At 42.5% G+C, this 20,460-nt stretch overlaps 1 protein-coding gene across 5 annotated transcripts in view; it reads left to right on the top strand.

The window, feature by feature from the left end:
- The first annotated feature begins 1,053 nt into the window (after positions 1-1,053).
- The window catches only part of STAC (SH3 and cysteine rich domain), a 103,716-nt gene continuing 84,309 nt past the window's right edge, over positions 1,054-20,460 (top strand). The window contains exon 1 of one of the 5 annotated variants that reach the window (XM_082637809.1): positions 1,054-1,445. In XM_082637809.1, coding sequence (XP_082493935.1) covers positions 1,335-1,445 — 111 coding nt within the window. In that variant the 5' untranslated portion in view covers positions 1,054-1,334. The remainder of the gene's footprint in view (positions 1,446-20,460) is intronic. The other 4 variants (XM_082637808.1, XM_082637807.1, XM_082637806.1 and 1 more) reach the window with 4 other exon arrangements.

The raw sequence follows: 20,460 nt of genomic DNA, 5'->3' as shown, positions 1-20,460 counted from the left end.
TGCCACAGAGCAACTAAGCCCGTGCGCCACAACTACTGAGCCTGCACTCTAGAGCCTGCAAGCCACAACAGCTGAGCCCGCATGCCACAACTACGGAAGCCCATGCGCCTAGAGCCTGTGCTTCGCAGCAAGAGAAGCCCCCTCTCACCACAACTAGAGAAAGCCCATGCACAGCAATGAAGACCCAATGCAGCCAAAAATAAATAAATAAAATAAATAAATTTATTTTTAAAAAATCCAGATGTATTTCCATTCCCTGCACACTGGAGTTTTTCTTCAAAAGATACTGGATTCTTCTGCTCCTTTATCCCATGGGGCCATCTCTCTGTTTCCAAAAGACCTACTAAGGTGTAGGTACTGGTTTGCCCTCTGTAAACAGCCCTGACATCCTTGCTATACTGCAACACCCATTTGCTTCTCAGCTATGAAGATTTGGCCTAGATTTAAGGCTCCACAGTCCAAAAAGCATGGATTTTGACGCCAAAATGGGTTCAGATCCCAGCTCCACCATTTACAATTTAGTGACTTGGAGCAAATTACTGAGCCTCCCAGTTTTCTCATCTGTAAGTGCGACTGATAATACCTAGCCTAATAAGGTAGCTCTGAAGATTAAATACGGTGAAAAGTGTGACGGCTTAGCACATAAATGCACAACAAAACGAGGACACATCCGTATTTTGCAGTATCCCCCTGCTTTAGTCCAAAACTGAACCGAGGAAAAGAGGAGCGCCCTCAGGCCAGGGAACTCCAGCTCTGCTTTCTCCGTCACTGAACCCTATAAATAACTTGGCTAAGTCACCGGCTCCCTGAGAGTCGATGTTTCTCAGGGTGCAGGAGGGAGTTGCTGCAGGTGGTCTCTCCGGCTGGATCATTCATTCGGGCGTTTGGTCTGAATTTTCCGTCTACTTCCTAAAACATCTCCCCGACCGTGCTGCGCGCGCCCAGCCTCCCCGGAGGGCCTCCCGAGGGCGCTGCCCACTTCTGCCCCGCTGCTCCCCGAGGGGGCCCGCGCAGCCCCGCCCCGAAGCCACCTCCCGCCCCTCTTCTCCGGGGGACGGGCCAGCCCGAGACCAGTCACGACTGTGCGGTCCCCCGCGAGGTGGCCGCGGGCGCGGTGGGGCGGCGCGCTTTACCCCTGCCCGTGGGGGTGCCGGGGAGGTGGGCAGGGCCGGGGCGGGGGCGAGGCCGGAGGAGGGCGCGTCGGCGCCTCGGCGAGGATGGGAGTCCCCGGCCTCCGGAGCTGAGCAAGCCGGCCCGCGGCGTGGAGGGCGCGCTGCAGGGAGGCTAGCCTCGCTCTTCCTCCGGGAGCCCAACACCTTTCCCGCGCCGCCAAGATGATCCCCCCGAGCGGCGCCCGCGAGGACGGCGTGGATGGGTTGCCCAAGGAGACGGCGAACGCCGAACAACCTCCCTCTCCTGCATCCACCGGCAGCCAGGAATCCAAGGTACCGCGCACGCTTGCCCCGAGAGGATACAAACTCACTCTCCTCTCCTCTGTCCACCGTTGTTTCCTCCCTACTGGCGCTGGCGCCAGAGTCTGAGACGCGTCCCCAGTTCCTTTCAAGGACTGTACCTCCCTTGAGAGTTGAATGTACGGCAGGACTCGCTGATAGCGATGCTGGACACATGCCTAGAGACGCAGCTTTCTTGCCCACACAACCCGGGGGCTTTGCGCAGGGCTTCCACCCTGCGAGCACCCGCAGTTCAGTTGACTCCGGGTTCAGATAGCTTTCTTGGGTGGTGGTGGCGTGGTTGTTCTGTGCTTTGAACCTGCATGTGCCCAAAGCGCGTGTAACTATTAGGTGGCTTCTGAAAGCTGAGGGACAAACAGCCCAGGGATACTCCTCCAGATAAGCTGGGGCACTTGCGGACCAGCAGAGGTTTGCCTGTATCCCAAAGGTCTGAGACCCTTTGCTTAACAGGGCTTATCCTTAACCTCAGATACAGCTCATTTCAGAAAAACTAGGGAAATGACGCGTTCTCGGGAAAGTTGATGTTCCTCTTGTGGAAGTTAATCCTCGGACTTAGACACTTGCTTTCATGAGAGTTACACTGACATACACAAAACCAACCCCGCAGCACTTCTGTCGCTGGTACACTTCCTCTGAAACTCTCGTGGGTGCCAGGCACATGTTTGGAAATCTTGGAAGAGGATAAGGTAAAATGCGGCTGGTAGCTGTGCGGTGCCAAATGGCATCTCAGCCGGGAGTGAAAACCATAAGATGGAGTTTGTAGTTATATGGATCTTTTAAGGGCAGGACTCCTGGCTCTTTATCCAGATCTCCCTTTGTGTTCCCTGGATGTCTTTGGAATATGGGGCAGTTGCTGTGTAGGAATGAAGAAAAGGGGGATGCCAGTCTGGAGGGCAGGTCAGATGGGGCAAAGAAGAGTCCCATCCTTATCTCCCTTCACACACATCCCTGGAAGCCATTGACAAATCAGCAGGATCAAAAGCACAGCTAAGTGGCTCTCAGTTTAAGTGATGCTGCCCACTGTGGGTACCCCAGCCTTCAAAAGTTAACCATCAGAGATGCTAATCCAAGACAAAGAGCTTTGCATTATCTTTATTTTATTTTTTTGATAAATATCTGACCTGAAATATGTGTGTCAACTTTTCTAAAACGCAGTTGGAAATGCGGGGAAAACCCCACCTTCCAGAATCATTGTGAGGCATAGTAAGTACAGTGTAAGGACTGTACACCCCAGTACAGTGTAAGGACTCGATCCATGTTTACCCTTTTCCTTCCTGAGATAAGGAGATGGGATCCATCTCACCATAAATGATTCACTCCAAATCCATCTCACAACCCATACACATGGACCGTTACCCCTCCGACCAGAAGTTTCTGGCTGTCTCATCATTGTCCATCATTCACCTAAGTGATATGGGGTAGTGGCCACTTCAAAGGTGATCTAGAATACTGTAAATGAATGCAGCTAAACTCAAGAGTGAAACTAGTATTCAACTTTTTGAATTGGGCCTGTTGCTCTGCAGTAGGTATGTTCTGGAAAGCGCTTAGGATTTGCTTATACAGAAGCACAGTTCAAACACACTGTATGGGCTTGCTATTTATAGATATCCTAATGTAAATTCTTTGGCAAAGCAAAACCTACGTATGTAATACCCGTCATTATCCACCAACTTATCTGGTTTATGGTTTTGGATCTGCACACGTCAGTTTTTCTCAAAGTGTATTTATACATTCCTAAATTTGCTGTCATGGCTTAGGTGTTCTTAATCAGTGGAGATGGACTGTGGGGGGCCCATGAACCCCAAGAAATTGAATGCAAAATGTTGTGCCTGAAGGTGAAACTGGGGGGGCATAGTGTTTTTGATATTCTCCTAGGGACCCATGCTTCTCAGAAAGGCTAAACTGCTGATGTGGAGGGGGTATGGTAAGGGAACATTAGGATGGCATGAAACAGGAGTAGAGGTAGGCTCTATTTATTCTGCGCCAGCAGCACCACACTTGAAAGCTTATTGGTGTTAACAAGCATCCTCCACCCTGAGGATGAGCGTTTGGTAGGAGAATGTGGACATGTAGTCATCCCATCTTACTCTCCTCTGAAGTGGTTTGTTTGTCAAAATACCGTGTGGGACAGAATGGTTCAGCCCCTCTGGACAGTAAACTTTCTCAAGAAAGACTTTTAAAATCAGTTTTTTCTTTTATTGTATTAAAGCCTAGTTTACTTATAGTACTGTATTAGTTTCAGGTGTACAGCCTAGCGATTCAATGTCTTTGTAGATTAGTCATCATGCAAAGTTATTATAATATTATTAACTACATTCCCTGTGCTGTACATTGCATCCCTGTGACTTACTTATTTTATAGCTAGTAGTTTGTACCTCTGAATCCCCTTCACCTCATTCACTCATTCCCCCCACCTCCCTCCCCTCTGGCAATCACTAGTTTATTCTCTGTATCTGTGAGTCCGTTTCTGTTTGGTTATATATGTTGATTTGTTTTGATTGTTAGGTTTCACTACACATTTTTAAAATAACTTTTTTCTCTCATGATAAGAGTAACAGATACTCTGTGGAAATTTGAAAAGTCCTGAAAAAAAGTTTTTTGTTTTTTTTTTTTTCTTTTTGCGGTATGCGGGCCTCTCACTGTTGTGGCCTCTCCCGTTGCGGAGCACAGGCTCCGGACGCGCAGGCCCAGCGGCCATGGCTCACGGGCCCAGCCGCTCCGCAGCATATGGGATCCTCCCAGACCGGGGCACGAACCCACATCCCCTGCATCGGCAGGCGGACTCTCAACCACTGCGCCACCAGGGAGGCCCTGAAAAAAAGTTTTAAAAATTCCCCACTGATCCAGTCCAGAAACAACTACTGATATCTTGATTGTGTATTTGCCTCTTTTCATTTATTTATTTTTTTTTTTTTTCCTGCGGTATGCGGGCCTCTCACTGCTGTGGCCTCCCCCGTTGCGGAGCACAGGCTCCGGACGCTCACGGGCCCAGCCGCTCCGCGGCATATGGGATCCTCCCAGACCGGGGCACGAACCCGTATCCCCTGCATCGGCAGGCGGACTCTCAACCACTGCGCCACCAGGGAGGCCCTTCATTTATTTTTATATTTACACAGTTGAGAGAATAATGGTGAGCATCTACTGAGTGCTTGGTCTGTCAGGCACAACTTGACCCTTCATAATAACCCTGTGAGGGAGATTCTGCTATTATTTCTGTTTTATGGATAGGGAAGCAGAAACTCAGAAAGGTTAGGTGACTCCCCCACGATTGTATAGTTAGTTGAGTGACACAGCAAGGACAGGGACCCAGGCAGCATGGCTCTGGAGGACAAGTTATCAACCACCTGCAGCCGTCTCTCATGCCTGTGTACTGTTTTTTGTTTTGTTTTGTTTTTTTGTTTGTTTTTTTTTTTTTTTCCGTACGCGGGCCTCTCACTGTTGTGGCCTCTCCCGTTGCGGAGCACAGGCTCCGGATGCGCAGGCTCAGCGGCCATGGCTCACGGGCCCAGCCGCTCCGCGGCATACGGGATCCTCCCAGACCGGGGCACGAACCCGTATCCCCTGCATCGGCAGGCGGACTCCCAACCACTGCGCCACCAGGGAGGCCCCTGTGTACTGTTTTACATCCTGTACTGTTTCACCTAACATCCTAACCAAGTATTTTATATGCTACTAAAAGCCATTTGCAACCATATTTTGGTCTTCTCATCTTAAGAAATCTTTGAAAATAAATTGAGCCACATTATCATGTGAAATGATTAAAGCCCAGTTCTTATACAGCTTCTTTGCATTTGATTTTGCTACTCTTTCCCTAAAAGTATATTTACGGAAGTGATTAAATGGAATATCACAGAACCATCTGGAAAACCGGGCCACAGCAAACCCTTTGGTCTAGAGGGTCCATTAGAGAAGAATGATAATGATTCAATGCCCTGAGCACGTAAAATGTTTCTGGAAGTCCATTTCTGCAGATTCTTTGGAATGCTAAATCATAGAATATTAGAATTGGAAACACTGGAGATGATCTATTCGGGGTATTTGTAAAATTATGGATAATTTTTATTGTGTAAATTTATTGTATTATGGGAAATTTCAACACAGAGAAAATACTATAAAGAACCATCATGTACCTAATCACCTGGCTTCACCAAATTATCAATTCATGGATGATCTTGCTTCATCTGTTACCCCCAGCACTACCCCCACCCCTCCCCATGCACACTGGATCATTTTAAAGCAAGTTCCAGGCATCAAAGCATTTCATTCGTAAATATTTCCAGATGCATCTCTAAAGAATAAGGGCTCTTTTTGTAAACATGACTACAATCCCATTATCACATACTCCAGGTGTTTTAAATCAAGGGTCAGTATATTCTTTGGAGGTCCACAAATTGTCTTTGGAATATCTGTGAACAACCAGAACTTTCAAAATTGCTCGTGTACATGTGTATGTGCGTTGTCTGGGGAAAGGATCCATAGTTTATACCAGCTCAATAAAGTGTTTATAGCCTTCAAAGCTTATTTAAATATCCCCTCCCTTTTTTTTCTCTGTTGAGTAAATCAAGGCCCAGAGAGAGGTAGTGACTTGCCTAAGATCACACAGGTAGTTACTGCCAATAGTCTAAGAAGGTCCCCGTCTTGGACCTTGGATACCCCAGCACAATTTCCTCAGAGTAAATTCCGGTAAGCACAAGTCATAATCTAGTTTATGTGGTTTTGTTTTTCATAAAATTAGTCAAGTTGAAAGCCAGTAATGAACCTCACCCCTGTATCTTTCCACTAACTATCCCAGAAAGACAACAATCTAATTTTTTTTCTAAGTGCTTGACAGAGACCATTGAATACTAAGAAAAATTTCATGTTTCAGCATCGCTTATTGTAATGAATGTCTTTTCTCCTACTGTTGACAACACAGAAATCTTACTAAGGTGTCACATGAAGTTTTGTATGGATGCCCTTTGCCATCACTTATATGACACAAAGTCACATTTTGATGATATGAAGGGATTGTAGGTTTTGAGGTCAAATAAACCAGAGGTCAAATCTCTTCTTATCAGTTGCCATCTTTGTGTCCATGGGCAAGCTGCCTAACCTCTCTGAGCCTCGGCTTCCTAAAATCTAGAATGGGGATGCTATTCCCCAAATGGCATGGCTTTTTGTAAAGCCTGAGAACAGGTAAAACACCCAATGTGTTGAAAGCATTTGTAAGCATAAAGCGTTGTTTACTTTCTCTTCCTGCTTCAAATTAGATCATTCTGTCACTGACCAATCACAAATGTCATCATTGGAAGAATTTCAATAATCAAAAATGACGTTCCAATAGTATAACTGAGTTTTCCTCCCTTTGCACTTTCAGTTATACTGTTGACTGCAGTGAGATTTCATCTTAGCTATGTTGCATCCCCAAGAAGATTAGCCATAGACTCACCAGCATGTGACTTTGATTTTGAAAGGTTGATGTAAGCCACCTAGGGCACCATTGGAGCCATGGACCAAGGTGTCCCCTCATTCGTGGATGGTTCTCTCTGAATCTGGACCACCTTCTAAGCTATCGAGAAGCAATTCATAACCATGAAGATGTGCCCTGCATCTCCCAGAAAGGTTTCAGTGTCCATCAATCAGCAACTATTTATTGACTGCCTACTTTGTGGCCAGCTCACCCATTACATATATATGAAGCTATTATTGATAAGGAATTTAACTTCTACTCAGGGGAGAAGAAAGAAAATGGAACCTTGGCCTTGCATTCAAATCCCCTGGAGAGTCCAGACCATAGGCTAGACCTATTAAACTGAAATCTGTGAGTGAAGGTCCCATCAATCAGCATTTTTATAAAGCTTCCTTAGTGATTTCATTGTACAGCCAAGTTTGAGAAACACTGGTCTAGACTAAAAGAATTACAGAATGTCAAAGAAAGCAAGATATTTTCCCTTCCAGCCAAGATACTTGGAATCATTTGTATTTACTTTCTCTTCTTCTTCACTTCCCATTTATACTTCAGTCCAAAGAAATGGTTCTGGCAAAAGTAACCTGCTGTTTCCTCCACATTGCCAAAGACTCTAAGCGTTGCTCAGATACAGCTGGATTTATAAGGTTGACTATGTCCTTATTATTTTCATGATTATAAAAGTAATAAGCACTAAATGTAGAAAACTGGAAAGCACAGAATATGTAAAAATTCATTTATCACACAATGACCTAGACATAAGGATTGTTAGGTTTTTTTGCTGTATTTCTTTCAGGTTTCCTTTAACACACACACACACACACACACACACACGCTTGAAACAAAATTGAAATAATGTATACATAAATGCACATTGTGTTTTTTCTTCTACCTAATGTTGTACATAAACAGTTTTCTTGTATTCTTAGATAAATATTAAATGAAGATGGTATATGTCATTGTACCATATCTATTTCGTCAGTCTCTTCTGATGGTACATTTAGATTCTTTCTCAGCTTTCAAGCTTTAAAAAAATATCAATATTTAAACGGGCTTTCTGATACATCAACATTTGAATATTTTTCTGATTCGTTTCATGGGAAGTAAAATTGCTAGGTCTGGATATAAACACTTCGAAGGTCTTTTATTCTCACTGACACCGTGCTCTCTAGAAAGATCTATCATAGCTTTTTTTTTTAGAATTTTTATTTTTATTATTTATTTTATTTTTATTTATTGGCTGTGTTGGGTCTTTGTTGCTGCACATGGGCTTTCTCTACCTGCGGCAAGTGGGGGGCTACTCTTCATTGCAGTGTGCGGGCTTCTCATTGTGGTGGCTTCTCTTGTTGCGGAGCATGGGCTCTAGGCACGCGGGCTTCAGTAGTTGTGGCTCACGGTCTCTAGAGCGCAGGCTCGGTAGTTGTGGCGCACGGGCTTAGTTGCTCCACGGCATGTGGGATCTTCCTGGACCAGGGCTCGAACCCACATCCCCTGCATCGGCAGGCGGATTCTTAACCACTGCGCCACCAGGGAAGCCCTATCATAGCTTTTTTTCTTGTAAACTTAGAAGTATAACATCATACCAAAAAGTGCACACAAGATTACAGATCAATGAATTTTCAAAAAATAAACTATTAATCAGTATGTAACCAAAACAAAAATCAAGAAATAGAATGTTATCAGCACCCCAGAATCTCCCTCATACCCTTTTCTGTCACTGCCTTCCCAAAGGTAAATAATATTTTGACTTCTAACAACATAAATTAACCTTCCTTTATATAAATGGAATCATACAGTGTGTACTCTTTTATGCTTGGCTTCTTTCACTTAGCATTATGTTGTGAGATTCATTTATACCATTGCATGTAGCAATAGTTTTCATTTTCATTGCTATATAGAATTCCACTGTGTGAATGGACCACTATTTAACCACTCTATTGATGGTGGACATTTGGATTGTTTCTTGGTTTTGGCTGCTAGAAGTTATACGCCTTTGATCATCCTTATACATATTCCTTGTGGCACCTCTGTTGGGTGTATACCTAGGAGCAACATTGCTGGGCTGTAGGGTATACATAAGTTCAGTGTTAGTAGATATTGTCAACTTTCCAAAGCATCTGTACCAATTCATAATCCCACCAACAATGTATAAGAGTTCCATCTGATCCTCATCCCACCAACATTTGGTATTGTCTATATTTCTCAGTTCAGCCATTCTCATAGGTGATTAGTGGTATTGTGCCATGGTTTTAACTCGTATGTCCCCAGTGACTAATGAATTAAGCAGTTTGTTTTGTTTTGTTTTGTTTTGTTTTGTTTTGTTTTGGCCAAGCCTCATGCGGGATCTTAGTTCCCTGACCAGGGATCAAACCCTTCTCCCCTGCATTGGGAGGGCAGAGTCTTAACTACTGGACTGCCAGGAAAGTCCCGAATTAAGCAGTTTTTATGCTTTGGGGCATTTGAATGTCTTCTTGTGAAGTAGTTATTCAAATCTTTTGCTGTTTTCCTATTAGCTTTTATGTCATTTTTAAAAATTTATATGAATTCTTTACATATTCTAGATCCAAGTACTTTTAAAGATAAATGTGTTGCAGATATCTTCTTCTATCCTGTGGCTTTTCTTTTCTTAACAGAAATTCTTATTGAATGTAGTCAAATTATTAGTTTTCTCACTTATGGTTTTTAGTGCTTTTTGTGTTCTCCTTATGAAGAAATCTTTGCCTACCCCAAAGGCATGAAAGTATTCTCCTAGAATATCTCCTAGTATTTCTTAGAAATGTTATTGCTTAGCCTTTCACACATAAGTCTATAATCCATTTGAAATTGCTGTGGGTGTGAGGTAGGGGTCAAGATTCATTATGGCACTGCACTGCCACCTTTGCCATAAATTGGACGGCTATATTTTTGGTTTATGTAGAGGGTGATGCTCTGCCCCATTGGCCTGTTTGTCTGTCCTTGTACCAGCACAGCACTGTATTAAATATAATGGCTTTATTAAAAAGTTTTGATATCTGGCAGAGTAAGACTTCTGGCTTTGCCTTGCTTTTTCAAAACTGCTTTGGTTATTTTGGGCCCTTGACATTTCCATTATGCATTTTAGAATCAGCTAATCAGTTTCCACAAAAACACCTGCTAGGACTTTGACTGGGGTTGCATTAAATCTACAAAGCCATTTGGGGAGAATGGACATCCTCATACTATTAGTTCTTCCAGTAATAGAGTCCACTGTACAGAGATTGCTTCCACCAAGTGCCCCAAGGCATCGTTACCTGAGAACCTAATTCTTTGTTACTTTTTTTCAGTTTGGGGATTCTCAGACCAAGTTGTGTTGTATAAATTTAAGCCCCAAATCTATGTGAAGGCAGATCTGTGATTATGAATTCCCAAGGAAATATTTGTTTGTTTATTGTCCACCTTATGTCTATACTAAGATTTTCTTTCTCATCAACCTGAATTGGTGAGAAATTTGTTTCTTGTTCATTCTTTCTTTTCAGATCTCCACTATATGTAGGCAGTAAAATTCAATCTCCCTAGGATTTTTTTTGAGTTAAAATACACATAACATAAAATTTACCTTCTTACTAATTTTTAAATGGTTACATTTTAAATGTAGTTTTCTGTAGCATTAAATATATTCATATTGTTGTATAACCGTCACCATCTTTAGAACTTTTTCATCTTCCCAAACTGAAGTTCTGTACCCATTAAACAGTTATTCCCCATCTCCTACTTTTTCCAGCTCCTGGCAACCACTACTATTCTACTTTCTGATTCTACGAATTTGACTAACTCTAGGTACCTCATATATGATGAATCATTTAATGTTTGTCCCTTTGTAAGTGGCTTATCTCACTTAACATAAATCTTCCAGGTCCATCCATGTTGTGGTATAAGTCAGACTTTCCTTCTTTTTTTAAGGCTGAACAATATTCCATTGTATGTGTATACCACATTTCTTTATCGATACATCCATCAATGGACTATTGTGAATAATGCTGCTATGAACTTGGGTGTACAAATATCTGTTCAAGTCCCTGCTTTCATTTCTTTTAGGTATATAGCCAGAAGTGAGGTTGCTGGATTATATGGTAATTCTATCTTTAATCTTTTGAGGATTCACCACACTGTTTTTCACAATGGCTGTACCATTTTAGATTCCCACCAGGAATGAACAGGATTCCAATTTCTCTACATCCTCACCAACACTAGTTATTTTCTGTTTTTTTTTTTTTTATCCTAATGGGAGTGAGATACTATCTCATTGTGGCTTTTGCTTGCATTTCCCTGCTGATTAGAGTTGTTGAGCATCATTTCATGTGCTTATTGGTCATTTGTATATCTTCTTTGGAGAAATGTCCATTCAAGGCCTTTGCCTGTTTTTTCTTTCTTGTTAGTTATTGTTATTTTTAGATTTATAGCCTTTTATCAGCAAATTTTTTTTTCTTTTTTTTTGCGGTACGTGGGCCTCTCACTGTTGTGGCCTCTCCCGTTGTGAAGCACAGGCTCCGGACATGCAGGCTCAGCGGCCATGGCTCAAGGGCCTAGCCGCTCTGCGGCATGTGGGATCTTCCCGGAGCGGGGCATGAACCCGTGTCCCCTGCATCGGTAGGCGGACTCTCAACCACTGTGCCACCAAGGAAGCCCTATCAGCAAATTTGAAGGGCAAAGATGTATTGAAATTTTTTATTGTTTTATTACATTTATTCACTAGAAAGTGTTATTTTTATTTTAAAATTTTTTTTCTTTTTTCTTTTGTGAATTATATATTCATCTATTTTAATAGAGCATTTATTTCCTATTGATTTTTTAAAAATTCTTTATAAATATTAAAACCACAATCTTTCATATATGTTGCTAACGTTTTCCCAGATTCAAATTTGTTTTTCAATTTTATTACATTTTCAACATGGAAGATTATTTTTTTATGTTGTTAAATGTCTCAAATTTATTTAGCTATGGCTTCTTTTTCCCTTTATATTTAGAAAGGTCTTCCCCACCCTGGGAGCAAATAAATATTAATCTGTGTGTTTCTCTAGCTCCTTATTATATACTTTTTACTTTTATCACTTTAATCCATCTGGAATTTATGTTGTTATGTGGTAAGGAAGAACTTTAATTTTTTCTGAATGAAAAAACCACTTGTTGAACAATTCATTTTTACGCTGATTTGAAATGTTGGATCTATTATGTAATAAATGGTAATATGTACTAGGTTGTCTTTTACAGTCATCTGTTATATTCTAATGATTTTGCATTTATTACTATACACTACTTTGACATTACAGTTATAATGTTTTAATTACTGTAGCTTTATAATAGACTGATAACTGATAATACAGGTACCTTCCTGGGAATTTATTTATTTAACTGCACTCACCGTTTTGATTTTACATCAAGTTATAAATATAATATTTTGAGAAGAATTGCATGAAACTTTTAAGATCATTTCAGCAAAATCTTTACATATAGTGGGATTTCTCATCCAGTAACATAGTATATATCTTTAGTTATTGAAACGTCTTTTATGCCACTCATAAACGCTTAGTAATTTTCTTCAAATACTTTTTGCCCAATCCTCTGTTAGCTATTTCCTGAATATTTTATACTAGTTTTATATTAATTTTGTAATCTAAGGTCTTTTAGATTCCATTTTTTATTCATTAATAAAGAAGTACAGTGTTGCTTACTGATTCATTGTGGGCTCTGGAGTCAGAAGCAGCTGTGTTCAAATCCCAATGTATGGCTTTGGGATGCCACTTAATGAGCTTCCCTGTCCTTCACTTTCCTGAGCCTCACTGTTCTTTCTGTAAAATGAGCATACTAATGGTCTTTTGCAGCACTGTCATTAGGGTTAGGTTAATGAGTGTATCCTAAGTGCTTAACACAGTGCGTGGCACACAGTGAGTCAATGTTAGCTATTATTAGTAGATTATCATAGTATCTACAAAAATAATTTTGCCTCTCTAACTATAATTAACTCTTTTGGGGGTTAGGGGAGTGGGGTAGGTAGGGACAGAATATTATTGCAGTAGATATCCCAAAATACAGTAAGTATCAGTGGAGGTATTGGGCTAGTACCTAACTTTAAGTGCTACCTAAGTTTTGCTGTAAGTGTACATTGAGTATAGGTGTATATTTTACAGTGTTGGTACTAAGGGGTACTGTTAGATCTCTTGTATCTCAAGTTACTCTGCAAGCCACTTAAAATTTACACATTCAGCCTGAGAAACATCAGGTGGTACTTTGCAAATTTAACTTTAAGACAAATCCATTTCCAACTAAATCATTTCCTAAGTCCTCCTTCTACACAAATTCCAGACTTCCCACTCTGTTTGCAATTAAACTGAGACAGTGTTTCTTATGAAATTTGGGTAATGTTCTTAGCTTACTAAGAATTTCCACCAGGAATGGATGTGGAATTGTTTCAAATGACTTTTTGGCAAGTATCAAAGTGATCATGTGATTTTTTTTTTTTGTCCTTTGGCCTCTTTATGTGATGGATTATATTAATAGATAGCCTAAATTAAACTCTTCTTACATTCCTGGAAAAGGTCCCACTTGACCATGGGGATTTTCTTTTAATAAACTGCTAGGTTTTCATTGCCAGTACTTTATTATTTTTACATCTATATACATAAGAAAGATTGTTCTCTGTCATTTTGTGTCCTTGGTCAGATATTATTTTTAAGGATATGCCAAGTTTAAAAAAATTATTTGGGAAGATATACATGGATGTTTTTGTTTGTTTCTTTTTGGTTTTTGTTCTGTGAACAGTTTGTAGAACCCAGATCTCCACTTTGAATGTTTGAAAAAATGGGACAATATCTAAAACTGGCACCTATTTTAAAATAAAATTTGAAAACATTTTTGTATTTTTTATTCTATTCTCTTTTCCTAAACTGACATGAATCAGGTTTGTTAACTTGTATTTTGCCTGAAAATTATTCCTTTCATTTAAATCTTCATAATATCTCTGGATGAGTTATTATAGGACAGCCCTGGGACCTTCCTTCAATCTTATCTCATCCTCACTCTTTCTAGCAGGCTTCCTGTGTGTTCTTATCTTGTGAAATCCCTTTTTTTGTAGTTCTCTGTGTTTATATACCAGTGGTCCCTTAGATCTGGATTTGGAATCAGGAAAGTTAAATACCAGTGCTCACGTTTCCACCTTTATCTAGAGAGGTGCTGTGCTCTCTCTTTACTCCCTCCTTAAATCTCATTTTCTCCTTTGATTCCCCTTCTACTGCTGTAACAGTTCCTCTCCAGTCCTATTGGCTGTCACATTCTCCTCCACCCATCATTCAAGGGTTGGTCTTCCCCAGCATTCTATTCTCAGCCCTCAGCCCTTCTCACTCTTCATAATCTCTCTGGGTCTTTCTGGGACATCTTACCTATTCTTTTTATTTCATCCACCAGCTGATAACACCCAAATCTGAAGCCAACACAGCCATCACTCTTCTGAGCTCCAGACCAATATATCCCACTGCCTTTTGGGCAACCTGTCTTGATGCCCTTCATATATTTTAAATTCAACCTACCCTCAACTAAACTCATCATTCTCAACTCGGATGCAAGCTCAGTTCTTGTGTGTTCTTCTTCTTGTGTTCTCATCCAGAGATGAGCATCATCCATGGAGTCAGCCAAGCCAGAAAACCAGAACTCATCCTCAGTGACCCCCAGGGGGCCTGAATAGAGAGGTTTTTGGAAGCAGGTGGACAGGAGACAAGATGGCTGTCAGCCCTCAGAGGGTGCTTCATTTATCTGAAAATGAAACTTGGACCTGTTATCTGTTCCTAATGACCCCCATAGCAGAAGTGTCAGTCAGCATTTTCTCCTCAGGTCTGGGAGCAAGTGTGACCACAGCATGAAGGACTGAGGTCAGGCACAAGAGAAAGAGTAAAGAGGGATCCAGAACACCCTGGGCTTCCAGGAATGCCACTGCTACCTTGCCCTCCAAACTGACATGAGAGAGCAGTGAAAAGAGGTCCTAGAGTGCTCCGTGCCCCGGTAAGACCCCCACATTCCCTCTCTTCATCTCCAGCACTCTCAGTTTTATCAGAACAAGGTAACTTGGAAACCTTGGAAAAGATTCCCATGATACCCCTTTCCCTGGCATGTCAATCACCAGAAGAGCACAAGGCTGCAGAGCTCCCTTCCTTTCTCACAGTTTAATCTCCATACAGGTCTGCGTATCTACTCGTCAACTCTGTCTGCCACCCCTCCCCAGTGGTCGGTACTCTCTACTCTACCCTCTGGAATTTACTCTTCAGTAAATCCTCTCTCTCCTCAACGTCTCTGATGTGTCCTTCACTTCTGACTCTGATGCCCAGCCATTCCCCTGCAGCCTCTCAAACGGTGGCTCTTTTCTCCCTCATCAGGCTCGGTAGTGGAGGAGGCTGCCTCACTACTGCTTCCAGACTCTGATCTCTCCTCCTCTAAAACGTATAGCTTTAAAATCCACACACTCAGTCTCTTCTACCCACTGCCAAAATCAGCAGTCACCTGCCAACCCGAGTAGGTCTCTCCGTTCTCCAGGCTCACTCTCACTCATTTCAACCCTACCCCTGTCATAAACATCGGTGATTTTCATATACTGCAGAGGACTCTTCCAAATATCCTGACTTCATAAGTCCTTAAACTTTTCTCCTAAGATCTTGTCTCCACTCTCTCCCACATTGCCACCCACTTCTGTGACCATTCCCAAGACTTTGCACAATGATTGCACCATCTTTCCAATTGTAAAAAAGTACAGAGAAAACTTTTCAGGCAAGGATGCTCAGGAAAGGAGTCATTCTGGAGGGTCAACCCTTCCAGATAAAAGAGAACATGTCCTTTTATGTTCCAGGCATTTCCCTATTGAGAATTTTGCTTGCAAGGTTCACATCTCCGTACTTTCAAAAGCAGAATATGCCCCATGGAATTTCATTCACGTATAATAGAGCTGCAAATGCTTTGTAAATTTCAAAGCAATTATATTGCTTTTGTAACTTCCTTTTCCTAATTATTCAGGATCACCATTTTAAACACTAGTTATTGAACTTTTCACGTGCAGTTTTCCTCTTGCACTAATGAACTCCATACTGCTGTGCCTTCCTGCTTCTTGTGTCTGACTCTAACATTTTTCATACTCTTCCTACACAAAGACCATCCTCTCTCTGCAGGCTACTTTGAGTCGTCTAACATGCTTCTTTTCGTTTGCTTTTGTATTGGAAAATAAATCATCACACTAGTTGGAATTTCATGTTCCTTAAGAGGAAACAGAAACTGAACTCAATGGACTATCAGGGAAGTAAATAGAGGATTTTTGGGTTTCAGTGTTTTGACTTTACTTAGTGACTTTACATAGCGATTGGTTCATCAGAACTTTTTGCTTACATTTTCTGTTTCTTAGCTGCATTTTCCATAATCCGTTGCTGAGTTCCTGATAGGTTTGATATTTCTTAATTCTTGTTTAAAGGACAAGTTGATTAAGCTCAAGTTTCTGGTATCCATTTTTTTCATTAATCCATTTGTACTGGATCCTCCATGTGTTGATCAGTTTGCTGGTGATCATCCCCAATGGATCTGACCTTCCAGTTAACATTTGAAAAGATAAATTCCAAAATAGAAGTTTTCATTATTGTCAATTTCTATGGAGTGATTTTTTTCTAATTGCTATACCAGACTCTATCTCTTCTCCTCAGGTATATAGCCTGGAAGTACAGTAACATTATCAAAATAAATGTTCCATGAATATGTTGCGTGAGAGAAAAAAAAAGAGCAAAAGGAAAAAAATCCAACTTACAAAATTAAAGCATGTGGTTTATGGTTCTTCAGATGAATGAAAGAGAGAACACGATGTACAATCAGGAGGCTTCATGTCAGACCACAACTCAGACCACAACTCAGCCCACTGAAGCGTCTCAAATGTGCAGATTCTTAATCACTGAATGGTCTCTTTTCCAGAAGGAGTAACTTCAGTCTGGTTCTGATAACCCAAGGGCTCTAGAATTTCATGAATTTTATGAACTTGTCTGAGAAAGCAGTGGTTTTATAGGTGATTTGTTTGTTAGTCCTTGTGATTAGAATTATTTTGGCAAAGTTCCATTTATAGGCTGCCTATAGGGTGACTTTGGCAGACAGCAGGAAGTAAAAAACTTGATACTCTAATTTGTAATAAATCATGGGGTTGAAGGTGGGAGATATTTTAAGCTTGTATATCAGGAGCCAAGAGCAATATGCCAAGCCATCTAGCTTCATGGCAGGACCCTTTCTGGTTCTTAATTGGACCTTCCCTTGTAAGTTTGTCCACAACCTGGTTGGACAGCTGCACAGAGAGCCTGAATCTCATTCTTAGAGCCCATGCCCTTGGTTCCCAGGCTCTGGACAGCAGCTGTGGGGTAGACAGAGGCCCAAGGGGAGAGCAACAGCTTTGACCTCATTCTCAGTGGTCAGAATCATCAAATCATATAGGTCCAACTTTGAGGAAGCCTATTTCCAACATGTAAAGTTGCTGTAGCTGCAGAAGGTACTGAGGTATTTTTTTCTCCCCTTCTCCTCACCTTAAGTTGATATCTCTAAAAGAAAAGCATGAGGTTCAGAAGCATGTAATTTATGGAGGGTGTACTCTCAGGAGAAACCTATAAGGAGGAAGGAAAGCAGGAAAGGACAGGAGATGGGGCTGATCAAGAATGTAGTCTCAGGTGGTCTTGGCCCGATCCACAGCGGGGCTCTGGGGCACAGACAGCCCCACAGGGTTGTGTCGGCCTTAAGACAATAGGGCAGGACTGCTTTACTCTGTATCAATCAGTCTTTGACCCCAGGGGTCGGCGGAGGGGAAGGGAGACATTGCACAGTCTCCCAGGGGAGACAGTTTCCATTAGCTGAGGGCAATTCTGGGAAGAAAGAATGATCTGCAAACCTAGACATCTGGGAGGTGGGTGCAAGGGCCCCAGTAGAGAGGATCTGGGCAGGACACCAACAGCACCCACTACCTCGGGGTTCTACCTGCACTGCTTCAGCCAGAGCAGTCATTCCCCTTTTCCATGCTCTACAGTTAGGAATTTTGCTCATTTTTTAGTCAGAAAAAGAGCGCTACATTTGAAAAAAGTTTGATAGACACCCACCGTATGAAAGCATGTTAAGAGCTGTAGGCCATGGGAACTGGCTGCTTACCCCCTAACGCGCCACTGCATCATACCTGCATCATACGGCAGAAGGAGGGTGAACGGAGGGTCTGGGGGGAGAGGTGGTGGCCACGGCTGTTACCCAATCTAAGTTTCTACTGCTCACCCCATGACAGGCCAATAAATCGAGAGACAAGGCGGGTGTGCTTGGTGGGTACCCTCATCCTTGTGGAACCCATCCTCTTAATTTATTGCTGTGGCTGAAATTACATACAGATGTTCTCTTGACTCAAGACAGTCTGCGTGTATGTAAGGGCTCAGGCCATAGCCTCTGTCACCCCACAAATGGCCAGAGTGAACTCAGCTGGCGAGGAGGGAAGCGCCAGGACCACGCTGGGTTGGCCCAGCCTCTCTCCCCCTCCCATAGCCCCTGCCTCCTTCCCCAGCTGTGGACTTGGATAAAGAAGGCAAAGGAAGTCTTCATATGGTTAAGAATAACTTTGCTCAAACCTACAAACAACTTTTGGGGTTCATTTTGAAACAACCGGGAAATCAAACCTCTAAAAAGGTTGCTGTCCCTCCATTTGGAAGTCATGTTGGCTTGTGAAAAGCAGTCTCTATCCCCTCTGGAAATAAAGGAACAGATGGCTAACCGAAGGTTCAGGAAGGAGGCAGGGACACCTCCCAGCTGTGCGTCTCCTTGGCAGGGGTTTCACGTTCGAGGACGTACTCTAGTCCGTGCACAGCATGAGCCTGCCTTTTCCAGCCTATTCCTAGAAGTTTTATTATCCTCTAAACATGCTCATTCCTTTAAAAGTCATTAACAGAAAGGCAGGAAGTTGCTTCACTTCCAAAACCTTGCAGAGAACTACCTTAAAGACCTGGATAGAAAATAGTAAGTGTGTCAAATCAGAGCTATAGTTACAAGTGCTGCAGGTAACCCAAGGAGCCCTGTGCCAGCTGCTTTGGGAACTTGGATAGAAATGACTCTGGGAGAGCTGAAGCCACAGACAGCCGGCCGTAAGATTCCGTAGCTGCTGCCTTCACGCATGTGGGAATCTGCTTCGTCCCTGTCTACTGGGAAGACAAATACAGATTCTTCCGTGTATTGTGTCACAGCAAGCAAAGCCAGCTGCATAATTTACAGATCTAGTGCAAAATGACAATAAGAGCTCCCTGATCAAACATTATTAAGAATTTCGACAGCAACAGCAGAGAATTAAACCAAACCCAGGGCTCTTCTCAGTGCAGGGCTTTGAGTGACCGTACACAGGTGGTGACCCCATGAAGCTGGCCCTGCAGTGCGATCCCCACTACAGGGTTTGGCAGAGCCAGGGAAGGGGAAGGGAGAGGGGACGGACATTTCCCTAGGCCTTGCTGTGCAAAGTGATCCGTGTACATCATTCCATTTCTTCCTCATTTTACTGATGAGGAAACCACAAAGGTCAAGGCTAAGGAAAGCAAAGTGACTTCCCCTGGGGCATGTGACTGATACGAGTCTACACTGAAATTTGTACCCAGTTCTGGCTCTAAGTTCCCGTTGGTTGTTTGCTGGCTGGTTTGCTGCTTCTTTGGTTTACCTTTTCCACATCTACATTCCAAAAGCAGTAATGGCTTGTAGGGAAAGCACTATATCCGTTTTCAAATTTTATTCCCTTATGAGGCTAAAGAAAGGGTAGATATTCAAAAACTATTTTTAGTGAATAAAAGGATTAATACGTTCTCCGGGTCCTGGTTCAGTAGCAATAACAACAACAATAATAGTGGAAACACAGGAAGAGAGGATGAAGGAAAGGAGGAGGATGGAGGGGGAGGGGAAGAGTGAATATGAAAAGAGGAGAAAGAGGGCAGAGGAAGGACTGGTCACTACATACCACTCTCCAGGCCTTATTCATTTAACCTGCACAGAGCCTTCCCAAACAGCTCTTGTTTTTATGCCCACTTTACAGATGAGAAGCCAGAAGCTTACAGCCATTGGTTAACTCTCCTGAGCCTCCCCACTCTGTGCGTAGCTGAGGCTGGGTGCCGAAGGCTGCTCGCTCTCGCTCTTCTGTAAGGAAAGCTATGCAGGTTGTGTCCCGTGTCGGGCTGAGTCGCACCGTCCATCCAGTGGTAGGTATAGTGTTCCCCTCCAGTGAGGCACAGCGAAATCACTGTAGTGCAGATAGTAAGAGCAGGTGCCATGTACTGAGTCCCTGTCACCCAGGTACTTTGAATCCAGTTTCTAATCCTTACAACAGTCCATTTGTGGTAGGTTAATATTTGATCCAAACAACGGGTGAGCAAACTGAGGCTGAGGTGGTAACTCGTCCAGGTGAATGGTCAGCCTTACTTTAAAGATCATTAAAGACTCGTCATTCAAATCTAGACCAGGGGTAGGTATTTAATTGCCTTTCCTCGCAAAATCCCATTGGTATAACAGATAACGTAGGTTAAA

This window comes from Mesoplodon mirus (genome assembly GCF_964341445.2).
Source record: "Mesoplodon mirus genome assembly, chromosome: 12".
Taxonomy (NCBI): Eukaryota; Metazoa; Chordata; class Mammalia; order Artiodactyla; family Ziphiidae; genus Mesoplodon; species Mesoplodon mirus.
Note: the sequence above shows the minus strand (reverse complement) of the source record. Positions and strands in the feature narration are given on the sequence as shown.